This window comes from Pteropus medius, unplaced genomic scaffold (assembly GCF_902729225.1).
Source record: "Pteropus medius unplaced genomic scaffold, Ma_sr-lr_union100, whole genome shotgun sequence".
NCBI lineage: Eukaryota > Metazoa > Chordata > Mammalia > Chiroptera > Pteropodidae > Pteropus > Pteropus medius.
In genome coordinates, this window is record NW_024344370.1 from 4,021,359 (window position 1) to 4,034,256 (window position 12,898).

The 12,898-nt window shown below is 37.5% G+C and overlaps 1 protein-coding gene across 3 annotated transcripts in view; it reads right to left on the reverse strand.

The window, feature by feature from the left end:
* Positions 1-7,247: 7,247 nt before the first annotated feature.
* Positions 7,248-12,898, reverse strand: part of IL6ST (interleukin 6 cytokine family signal transducer) — a 43,376-nt gene continuing 37,725 nt past the window's right edge. For 2 of the 3 annotated variants that reach the window (XM_039869959.1, XM_039869962.1), the window contains one exon: positions 7,248-12,199. In XM_039869959.1, coding sequence (XP_039725893.1) covers positions 11,462-12,199 — 738 coding nt within the window. In that variant the 3' untranslated portion in view covers positions 7,248-11,461. The remainder of the gene's footprint in view (positions 12,200-12,898) is intronic. The other variant, XM_039869960.1, reaches the window with a different exon arrangement.

The following is a 12,898-nucleotide window of genomic DNA, read 5'->3' on the forward strand; positions in this document are numbered from 1 at the left end:
TTTTTTGGTGGCGTCTTTAGGGTTCTCTATATATATCATGTCATCTGCAAATAGTGACAGTTTCACTTCTTTCCTGATTTGAATGCCTTTTATTTCTTCTTCTTATCAGTCGCTCTGGCTAAAACTTCCAGTGCTATGTTGAATAAAAGTGGCAAAAATGAGCCTCCTTGTTTTGATCTTGGAGGAAAAGCTTTCAGCTTTTCACCATCAAGTATGATGTTTGCTGTGGGCTTCTCATATATGTCAAATATGTTCCCTCTATACCCATTTTGAGAGTTTTAATCATAAATGGATGTTGCATTTTGTCAAATACTTTTTTGGCATCTATTGAGATGGTCATATGATTTGTATCTTTCATTTTGTTCACATGATTTTCACATGCTGAATCATCCTTGCATCCCTGGAATAAATCCCACTTGATCATGGTGTGTGATTCTTTTAATGTATCATTGAATTCAGTTTGCTAATATTTTGTTAAAAATCTTTGCATCTTCAAGAATATTGGCCTGTAATTTTCTTGTAGTGTCCTTGTCTGGTTTTGGTATCAGGGGAATGCTGGCCTCATAAGATGAATTTTGGGCATGTTTTCTCCTCTTCTGTCTTTTGGAAGAGTTTGAGAAGAATTGATATTAATACTTCTTTGAACGTTTGGTAGAATTCACTAGTGAAGCTCTCTGATTCTGGACTTTTGTTTGTTGTGAGGTTTTTGATTACTGATTCAGTCTCTATACTAGGAATTGGTCTGCTCAGATTTTCTATTTCTTTATGATTTAGTCTTGATAGGTTGTTTCTTGGAATTTATTAATTTCTTCCAGGTTGCCCAATATATTGATGTATGCTTGTTCTTGTTATTATAGATGAGGGGAATGAGAGAGAAGTCGTGCCAGGTTTGTCTGCCTCCAAAGTCCATCCTTTTTCTAAAGGGTAACCTATTCATTTCTGTGTGGGTCTATCTGTGTGATTGGGGAAGCTTGAACTTGGGGGGTGGGGTGTGAACTTGGCTGTTACTGAAAACCTGGGGAGGTCTGGGTCAGGAGTTCCACATTTTCCTAGCCCCCATCGGTGCCACAAATGGAGCCTCAGATAAGGCCTGCAGTCATAGAGCGGCAGTGTTTTGGGGAGGCTAAGCAGTTGATGCTGGAATACAGGGAGGAGGGATGAAGGCAGATGTTGACTGTGCAGGGGCACTGAACAATTGTCTTAAAAGAGGAAATGAGGTATTCCTCAGCTCTTCCCATTAACAGTTGCCTGGAGACACCTCATGAGGTTCCTCATCTAGTCACACTCTGGAAACCCTCCCTTGCTGTAGTTCTACCCTCCCTAGCACTTGGGCACGGGCAGAAACATGGCATGGGCATGAATCCCAGAAATCAATAAATTGGCCTCCGCAGAACAGAAACTTTCCAGTTCGAGGGGGTGGGGGAGACAGGGACCTGGTGTTGTAGGCCAGGCTTCTTTCATTGTCTGGAGAATGTCTCTCCTCGGACATATTGTCCACAGCATCAAAAGTAGGGTAAACTCTGCTTTGCCTCTCTGACTTACTTACCCAGCTATACCTCTTTTCTCTCTCTCCTGATTGGCAACGTGGCTTCTGAAATGTCTCATGAACTGTCTTTGCCTTCTTATTTTCTCTTGGTCTAAACCTCCTTCTGTCTTCATCAGCATCAGAGAAATTCTCTTTATCAGTTTCCTATCTCGGCCTTTACCCTCTCATTTATTGCTCACTCAAGTGCTAGAATAATTTTCTAAGTCATCCCACTTGCCCAGTTGGAGAACTGGCAATACTCCTAGTCTCAAGTGATGACAGAAAGCCCTCCCTCCCCCACCTTTGGCTATATCATCACCAAGCAGGGCCGGGACTAGGGAAGCACCTGCTCACCCCTAGGGTCGTGCACACCCACTGAGTGCTTCCTTCAGTTGTGTGCTCTGGGTGCCTTTCTGGTCTCATCCTAGCCCCAGTCTTGTCACCAAGCTCATTTGTCCCACCCACTTCACTTTGTGCTATGGGAGGCCCTGGGCAGGCCCTCTGACATCAAATCATGACAGTGCATTTATCATGGGATCAGGAGAGACTCCGATACCTGCAGAATTCTTTGCACAAATCTTCCTTGTTTTGAAATGTGTCTGGCTTGCTTTTCATGATTCTATTGGAAGAGAGAGAAACCTACTCCATGTGCCTCAAATTCAGTGAAAAGGTTGTGATTGGATATCTCTACTGAACCTTCCTTAGATGAGGTCAGAAGTCTATGATTAGATGTCACCTCAGGAGTTGCTATGTTTGTCCTGAAAGTAGAAAAAGTACAGGACTACCTCCCGCTAGTACTTGACTAGATGGCAGATCAATCCGACTGTGGTTCTGCTGAGAGTAATGGAGCTATGGCAATGGGGTGGAGGAGTGGGGGTAGAATCTTTGATTGCTCGAGGGAATCACACATTGGGGCAAGGGGAGGAGCAGGGCAGGTAATGTCTGGGCCTTGCTCAGAGAGGTCAACAAAAATCCTTTTGCCCAATTCTGAAATTTAAATCTCATGTGACAAAAATATTATAGTTTAGTCTGATCCAGAAAACTGAGGCAACATTAATTTGAGAACAGTTAGCACATGCTGACTGGTTCCTCTTCTTTTCACTAGGCCAAACCCATCACTTCTTCAAAATTCCACAGAAAATTTTCTTCCAGGAAGACATGCCTGATGAAAATAGCTTTTTGCCTGAATATAAAATGAGTGTTTTCCCCAAAATCATTTCCCTGAAAAGTCCTGTAATAGTAATCCTCACAGTTTCTCATATTACATGTTCTCCCTTACTTAGTTTGAAAATCAGAGTTCTGTTTGGGAAAGAACCCATTCACCAAAATGACCTCATTCATACTAGTTTGGGAGGCATGTGGAGATCACCAGAAGAAGAGACAAAAAAAAGGAGAGCCAAAGGCAAAAAACAAAGGTTTAGTAATTATACCCGTGGTATGATCTCATTATTAAATATATTGGATTTCACTGCATACAAGTGATACGCAGATACTTATGGGTTGGAATACTGGTTCCAACGACAGCTTTATCATGCTGAGTCTCGAACAGCTAGATGGAAGTGACAGAGATGAGCTGTGGAAAACTGTGCTGATTCAGAATGGGGATCTGGTGATGACAAGGAGAGACCCTGTTGTCCAAGGGCATGTGAAGATTTGGATAGAATTATTTTATGAAGTATCAGTGAAAAAAATATTTTATGTTCCTGTATTCTACATAGTCTGACTTAAAATATGTACTACAGATAGACATCTGACCATTTAATCAGCATCTCTAAAATTGACATCCAAGTTGTCCAAAAATTTTTCTTTAGGATCTTCATGAGAAATTGGGTTATCACTGTATTTGGGGCTGCCTTATATTTAAGCCCAGAAGTAACTCGGAGCCTGGTTTGTGTGGCCTGTATTTATTTGTGATGTGTACTTTTTAAAAGCTAAGCCAGATTCTAAGTGTCTATTTCATCTTCCTTTCCAGACAATAACTTCTGAGGGCAGGGCTGTCTTCTTTTTCTTTTGTAATCTGCCCTCCCAGTTGAATTTTTTGGAAAGTTCACTGATCTGTGTTCTCATTTTCCTTGTCTACAGGATGAGGAGATTGAATAAGATGATCTGTAAGGATCCATCCTGGCTTTAATTTTTTTTGGAATTATTATTTTTTTGACTCACTGAGTGTATATGTTGCACTAAAAAAAGCTTTTGCCATTAGTAGGGGTGGGGTGGGGATGAGAATCAGGAAATACTTTCAAGTTGGAGGTAGAGAAGAGAGCAAATTTATGACCGCTCACGGCACTATGCAACTCTAGGTAAAATGAAACCTGAGACACATGCTAAAAATAAAATAATTTATTAACAAATTAAAAAATTTGTTCTATCTATTCATCCATCCATTTTTCCTGTAAGCAAGATTTGCCAGGCACTTATATATACACCAAGTGCTGTGAAAGCTGCCAGGGACAAGGGAAGGGGAGAGGAGGACAGTGGAAGATCTTACCCAGGAGGATCTGAGTCTGTTCTTGGTGAATAGGTAAGAATTTTCCAGCTAAACAAGGGATTTTGGCCAGAACATTTTAGGAGAGGAAACTGTTATAGGCTGGGAGATGAGCAGCAGCATAGTCTGTTCCGGGAACTAAAGCATGTGTATCTGGAGAAGCGTCTATATGAAGCTGGAAAGAGAGGCACAGCAGGACCAAAGTAGCTGGACGGCAGCAGACCTTTATGCTGCTCCCTAGTGGGTGGGCAGGAGATGGGAGGGAGCAGCTGAAAGCCACATCGAAGAAGACCCAGAGGTTGTCTAACAGGCTGGGATGGGTATGTGCACTCAGCAGCCAGCCCCAGAAGTCTGGGGCAGACCACGTGGCAAAGGAGGAGTGCAATGGTGAGCACTCAAGAAAGGTACCCTGTCCCTAGATCCTTTTGTTACTGGCTGCAGTGTGCCCAATTCCACCATTAGAGGATCTTTTCTTTGGCCAAAGAATGAGACTAAAGGAGTTGTGTTAAAATGCATTCTGCTCAGGAAAGGACACGTTTACCTCCCTTTTAGGTGTTGCCATATGTAATTAGAGCTGATGCACATGTTGGGGGGCGAGAAGTCTTCAGAGCTAACTCAGATGAGAGCATAAGTAGGGATCCGGATTACAAAACACTGCTCTGGGCTCAAGGCTCAGGGTACTTTGAAGTAGGCAGTTGGGGAAGGGAAGCTTGAGGCCACTAGATGGTAGTGTGGAGGCAGAGACAAGGAAGGGGAAAGAAACTCGGGAAGAAAAGTTAGCAAGGTCCGGAAAAAGGAAATGCATTACTCTATAAACTGGTCTTGGGCATGCCAATCATCAAGGTTTCTGTTAAAAGTAGTTGGGTACAGTTGGTACTCACAGTGTTGGTACAAATGGGCTCTGGAGTCAGGTTAGAGCTGGAACTCCATTCTATTTGTCAACTATTATGAACCAGGTTGTCATAGGCTGACCTGAGTCTAAATGGTTCTGATGTTTGCTTCATAAATTTTTAAGGATTTAATGAATTAAAGTAAGCATTTCATAGATGGTATTATCTTTATGCACCCTGCACCAGCATGTGGCCCCCAGCAGGTGACCGGGAATGTCTTGGATATGCAGGAAACAGCCTTTCACTCTGGCAACATGAGTATTTCTAGTCAATTCTAAACATAGAACTTAGAGGTCCTTTCTCAGGTTCTGATGCAAGCTGGGTACCCCAAGTGTTTATGTTTAAACAACAGGCAAAATCCACATCAACTTTGACCTACAACTAAGAGTGGCTACCTTTTCATTCTTTGAATGCTTCTACAGAATTATGTTTTCTGTTGTCAGTGCCTTTGAGTATCTTTTTACTTAAATATTCTCTTTTAGGCCATTCATTTAAAAGCATGATCCCTTTGCTGGAAATGTATAGAACCAATTCCAGAGAAATTTATAATAATTCATTTAAAAGCTATCGCTAGTCAACAGGCTTTTTCTGGCTCTAGTCTAACCTGAAGGGAAAACAACTTCCCTGTTATAGGGACAGGATCCAGATGTATGCTTATGTTTTATCTCAGACCCATCGCGAAGATTATCCCAGCAAAGGCAGCCTAGACTTGATTCAAAAGGTGGGTTTCATTCACTGTTTGAACAAGTGTTCTAGGAGATAAACTACTTCTGATCACTTGTTACTCTGTCTGCTCTGGCTTGAAAGGACCATCTACAGCCCCTGGCTGATAAGGCAGTTGGAGAAACATTCGATCTGAGTTGGGTTCTCCCTTCCCCGCCCCGCCCACCTTTTAATTTTGTGTGAGAATTCCCACTATATATCTCACCATGTTATCCCAGTTAAGATTCCAATTTCATAAAATGCATAAGTAAAAACCATGTAAGTGGGGGATAACTCTCAATAGAAAATGTTCGAGAATGATAAGACAATTCTAGTTATACTTTCTTGACATGTGAAACGACATAACCATAGTCAGAAGGAATAAATGTAAAAAAATCAGGTTTTGAATTTCCAGATTTCTACAACTAAGCTATGCCTTCCCATCTTTTAAGAATCTTTGGCAGTTGGGAGAAAATAACTATAATTTAAAAATAAATGTTTAACTTTGAATTTAAAGGTAGATTTTTTTTCCCTCGACAGAGATAGAACTGTTTTAAGCTGTTGAGAAACCAATGGAGATAGAACTGTTAAGCTGTAGCCTAAGGACTTTATAGGTCAGCCAAGAACTGACCTAAGTGAGTGGTGACAGGGACATGAGCTATTACCTTGATTCGGTGGCCTGTGCTTCCCTCTGTTTATCTGTTTTTCACCTACCTCAGTTCTCTCCTTTTCTCCTACTATTTCTTTTGTTGGTACTAACTAGTTTAAGTCCAGTCGATACACTTTAAACATGTGTATGTAAGAGTACACAGTTTGTTGTACTAATTTTTATATTTTGAAAGCATGGAAGGAGTATATTACTTTAAAAAGAAAGTTAAAAAATTTTTTCTGCCTCTAGGCTAGGGAAACAATGCTTTGAAGGAGCTCTGTAATCTTTTTGGAAGCAGGATGGACTGGAATCATAATATAAATTTGGGTAAGAGGTACCACAAAGTCAGGCTGAGCCTCTAAGAGCCATAGCCAAATAGATTTTAAACAAAAGAACACAGCCCCAGGCAAGATGTATTTCTATATCCTTCAGTATATATATAATGGGAAGGTTAACTTGCTTTTTGGTTTATGGATTTTGATTCTGAATATTTTAGATATAAATCACAATGTTAAGACAAGCAAATCTAAAAGTTCTGATTTTCTTCCAGGTGGAATTGACTAAGTTAGTTACACATACTACTATTCAACTACCTCAGGGCAGCATTGAGGTGCTGTGTATCTATCAATGGGCTTTATGCCTCACTGTGACAAAGAGGAGACTCTAGAATGCAGCACCTCTGTACTTGGTTGGTCCCTTGTCAATTTATAGGAGAAAAATCCACTGAGAGGTAGGCTTCTAGAACTTATTTTAGTAAATCTGAAAAACCGGTAAATGAATTGCCATCTCCAAGTCCATTCTATATGTTATTAAGGCAGAGATAGTGTATTTTCTTCTAAATCATTTTCTATTGTGCTAAATGAGCATTTAAAAAGGCCACAGAACTCTCGTAAAGCATCTAGTTTAGTTTATATGAAGACCCAACACCAGTAGTGATAAAATATTGTTACCTCAACTATTATTTGTAATGACATGAAATGGTAGTGACTACACACGAAAAATTTGAACAAGTATTTATTTCTTAAATTTACTTAAAGGATTAAAGCTGATATATGAGAACATTTACGGTAACATTTAGAGTTATGTCAACATTAAAACAACAGCTGTGGTTACAATTAGCACATGCAATGCGCTACAAAGGTAAAAATACATACAGTACACTCTCTAGACAAACCTTCCATAAGAGATTAGGTGGGGATAAAACAGCAAGTGAACTTGAATGGACTGCACTTACAGGTAAATGGGACACAGCTAGGATATAAAGAGGAGACATACCTAATGCTAATAATCACTGTATTGTAGTACTAGCAAATCGCACACTTATTTTTAGAGTATATCATTCAACATACATATACATCAAGACTAAAGAATTTTCAAATACCTACCTTTTAAAATATTCCTTTATTTCTAATACATCACATTTTGGTATTCATGTTAACAGTATTTGAAACATGTAGTTATCATCCAAAGCTTGTGTTTAAGGGATAAAAGGTCTGGAACATCTTATCGCCATGGCCTTAAATGCATTTTCATCTTGATCTATTGATTGTATTAAAGAACTGGGTAATGAAGTTAAACCAACCAGTTTGAACGACCTAATGACTATAAAAAGCTCTTAAAAATGTTGGAACAAGTGGATAACAGAAGAGCTCATCCAGAGCTGCCTCTTTTTTCTTTTAATGCAATGTATACCAGACTATCATACTAATGCACATACTAGTAGCATATGATGAAAAAATATATTAGTCCAAAAGATATTACATTTGCTTTTGAAAAATTTCATTTCAACCTACATCTGAATTCTGTTTATAAACAGTCTAAAAAGGAACTGCTGCCAAGGACCAGCCCAAAGAATTAGGCTGTAGGTTTGCAGTTTACACCTTCTTTGAAATGTACGAAACTGCCCAACATTAGGCTAAATATAAATACCCTGCCATTTTATGGCTCCACATTCTCTTAATTTACAGAAAAGTGCAAAAAAGCTTTTAAAGTAATCTTACCTGGGCAAGAGAATCTAACATGACCTATAACAGAAAGCTACCCCAATAGTTTTTAACAACTGAACTTTAAGTTTTATGTAGCTTATTTGGACATTTTAGCCATTTCACTATTATAGAAACAACTATATGATTCAGAAATTTGTTTTTTAAACAAGAGAATGACATGGAATATGGAATACTTTGTTTTATTTCACTTCTCTTTACTGCACCTCAGAGATACTGCATTTTCATCAACATCCAGGCAAGACCCTCCACCAGCAAAACGATTACAACTCACTGAAGGCTCAAGTGACGGTTAGCATTTTTTAAAAGGTATGTACATTTTTTTTTAGACGCTATTAACGCTATTGCACAATGGACTACAGTATAGTGTAAACATAACTTTTATTTGTATTGGGAAATCCAAAAATTCCTAACTGCTTTATTGCGATATTTGTTTTATTGCGGTAGTCTGGAACCTGCAATATCTTTGAGGTACGCCCGTGTAACAGAATGGAAGAGCTCTCCTTCTTGATTTACACTAGGTCAATACATACCAGTTACAGAAATATTTTAAGGAATTCCACTATATAATTATTCTACCTCTACATTTATGTCATGATATTAACTGGTTAACCCTGGGCAGAAAAAAAAGACATCTTTCAGAATTTGATTTCTATTTAAAAAGCTATTTTAGATGTTCCATTTTAAATTTAAAAAGTATTTCAACTTAATTGGCCCTTAACTTCACAATAAGCTAGGGTCATTGAATGACTTCATGTGTAAAATCTGTTACCAAGGAATAAGGTTGAAATTAAACGAACTAGGTAGAAATAGATATGAACACGGAACATGTAAATGATTTTGTTTTTCCTCCTGCTTCTACTTATATGTTGGCTATGTCCCTGAGTGCTGGCTGATCCATGTTTAAAACTAAGAAAAAAGCTTAATTTTTAGATTTTTAACGGGTTTGAAGTTATTTTTCCAATAGTTACTCAGAATCGTGCCTTTATGAGGGATGAAAGTAGGATACCAAAGATACTGGTAACTAATAGTAAATTATAATAGCAATACATGTCATTTATGCTTGGCTATAATTTTTTTTAGTCCTACAAGAGGGCAACTGCATCAGAAGCAGTGAATTAGTTTTGTCCACAAAGAGGCAAATGTTAATTTCCTGAATGGATTTTTGCACAGTAACCACATATCCATTCATCTAAAGTGTTTTTGTGGCCGGGAGGCTTTTACTCACTGCACCATATTCTGTACAAGTTTCATCAGAGAAATTTGCTTATATGATATCATTTCTTAAATGACTCTTCATGCTCATTTCCTATTACGTTTTCTAACTACCTCTTCTCCATGTACAAATTTCACACTAGAATGTTCTATCTTCTAATACTGCTATTTGTTATGAGGAAAGTTACAACTAAACAATTACAATAACATGACTACTTGAGGAAACGAAAAATGTTATGTAAATTTTTTGACAGACATTTAACAAGATAAATCTAATGCTGCTTTGGACCAGCCTTTGATGACCAACTTAAATGGTGGTATGCCATTACCTTGTAGTGTGAGTGTGAGGTCTCTCTGTGCCTAATTTTCCTCGTATACTTCCAATTCTGTCATTCTACCAATCTCATGTTGGTTTTGCCTAAAATAGAACTGGATATATAAGAATAAAGCATCTGCTCTCCTCACAAAGACCATATATGTGAAAGAACTCTGAAAAGTATTAGGCAAGAATATAATGGAAAAGTATAATAAGATGTATAATGTGAACAGAATTCTGAGAGAATAATGAGTAGAATTATAGTTCAACAGAAAATGTATACTAATTTTTCTTAGCCTTTTATTCTTCAATAATCTCTACAAACTATTTTAGCTTGGCCTGATTTCTGTAAATGACAGAAAAACAAAACCTATTTTCTTCAAACTTACTTGATAGCTGTGCTTAACCACTAATGATTTCTAACTTATTAGCTTCTGTCTTTAGCCCCTGCCTCATCAAACGCTGTGGCTGAGAGATAGCATAAATGAGAAAGTGGGTTTAGCATTAAACTCTGGAGGCCTGGCTCACTAATCTCTTGAACAGAACAGAACATGTGGGAAGAGGTTTAAAATATTCCTAAATCACAATGTAGAACTAAGTTCCACCTACCTCAGAACTGGCAGATATTAAAATAGTAACTGATATTCACTAAGATCAATATGTACATTCTGGGGTGTGTTTTGTTTTGGTGGATACTGCCCAAGTCCTCTAACCTAGTTTGCTTCAAACACCAGTAGGAAAAAAAAATTCAGTCTTGGCCTACTTAAACATAAAAACAAAGCATATTAAATTAAAACACATTTTAAGCTGAAGACATTATATAAAGTGCTTCATCAACCGGAATTCTCTGAAATCTTAAGGTCAATAATGTTTATAAAGAAAAGGTTAACAATTTAAGTCTTTATAAATGGCAAAGAGTGTTTTAAATGCTTAAGATTGGCATTCATTCCAAGCTCTTAGCTGGGTACTCTACTGAATTTGTGAAATGGACTTTCAAAGATGTTAACAATATCGAGTTTTGGGAAATTTAGTTGGATTGATTATATGCAAAAATTAATATTAATTTGCCAAGTTAAAACTCCAGAATTCCTTTTCTTAGTAACTGGCAGCATCATTACCAATGGAAGAGAACTAATATTTTATGTATTGGTATAATTATAAATGAGCCCCAATTTTTTTTGTCAGACAACAAAAGTTGAGCTCCTATAGTTAGGCCACCCGGACCTCTTTTAAAATTATGTTATAAGCTGATACAGAGGATCTAGACCTTGGTTCCTCTCTCTCTCCCTAAGTCACTGTATTTGATGGCTATTCACACTAAAACCAGTATAGCCATGCTAAGTTTTATCAATGCTTATTTAAATATCCTGTTTTCTAGGTAATACAGTTTTACTTTACAAATTTCAGAGAAACTTTCTGTTTTACTTCAGTGCAAACATCCTGAAACAGCACAAAGTCATTCAGCTATTCAGAGGATGAAGTCAGTTTATGTAGTGCTTAAAGTAGAATCCCAGATTTTCTGGAATGGAAATAGTCCATGTGGGAGGACAGTACATTCTTGTCCTTAAGGGCAAATGGTCATCTTCAATGAGTGAAGATTACTTTTATCTGAAATCACAGATAAAATATTTTTAGCTTTTACAGGTACTGCTGAAATTGTAACAAGAACTAGTCTTTCACTGAGGCATGTATCCACCTCGTCTTACAGTCTGCGGTAAGTAACTTTTTGGCATTCCTTCATCAATCACAGCCTCCATCCCAAATGTTTCAAATCTCTCCACTTGTCCCTCAGTACCAGGACCAAAAGCATCTGCTGCAGAAACTTCCTGAAACATTTTCATTTGCCCAGATCCACAGGACTGTGAAATATCTGAAATCTGCTGCTGTTTAAGTCTAACAAAATCTTCTTCATTGATTGATGAGACATGCTTTGACCTTTCAAATTGTGAAATATCTGGACTGGTTTCATGTTGACTGCAGTTTTGTTTGAAATACTGTTGCCTTGGCAAAATGCCATCATTGCCATCTACATTATCTACCAACTGTAGCTCTTCTGGCCGTTCTTCAGAATCTAACAAGGGCTGGGTGGACTCGGATCTTGAGAAGACTTGGACTGATGGAACTTGGTGTCTGTAGCCACTATGCACCACAGTGGAATACTGGACAGTGCTTGAAGTATTTTGTGCAGATTCATTTTCATCACTGCTAGAAATGCTTGGTCTAGAAGATGACATGCATGAAGACCCTCCAATACCACTGCTGTGTCCTTCAGTACTAATTTTTTCCTTCTTGAATAGGTCCAATGATTTCAGATCTTCTGGAAAAGGCTTTTTGTCATTAGCTTCTATTTCCACAACACTTACATCAGTGAAATTGCCATCTGAATATATTTGATCTTTTGAATTAAAATTATGCTAAGAAAGAGAGAAAATGGGTTATTACCTATGGCATATGTTTAGAAACTCCAAAATATATATGGCAAATATTAAAGCCACAGAGCTAAAGCATCTCTGAAATTTCTCAATAACTTTTAATGGTGCAGAGATAATCTATATCATCAAATCACTGTCAACTACCTGAACTGCAGATATTGTGAAATGATTCTAAGTAGTAGTAATCAGGCTGTATTTCCTCAGAATTCCAAATCAATATTGTTGGTGTTACATTTTGATAAGCTAATGGTCTACAAACAGTATTTCATATTTCATGCCTAGACTAAGTAGCCTAGAAGTAACTGGATAGAAAAACCAGAAAACACTAAGAAAAATCAAACTCAAATGATTGAAGTTTCATAGAATATAAAATACACATTTTAATATGTCAAATTTCAAGGATAAGAAAATATATATAAATCATTTCCCATTTAGGGAAGTTCAAAGAATTTAGTATACATTTCCAAAAATCATTTCATCAGTGTTAAAATGTGGAAGACTGTTAAATTTGATTTTAATATCCAATCAAAATGTTTTCCTTACATTGTTGTCACGTATCGGTATTAACACTCTAAGTTTTCAATTTGTAATATCAGGATATTAATATCTGATATCAGGAATATCAGAATAAACATTAAATACCTAGAAAGTGTAGGTATTTTGAAATTTTGATTAAAATTC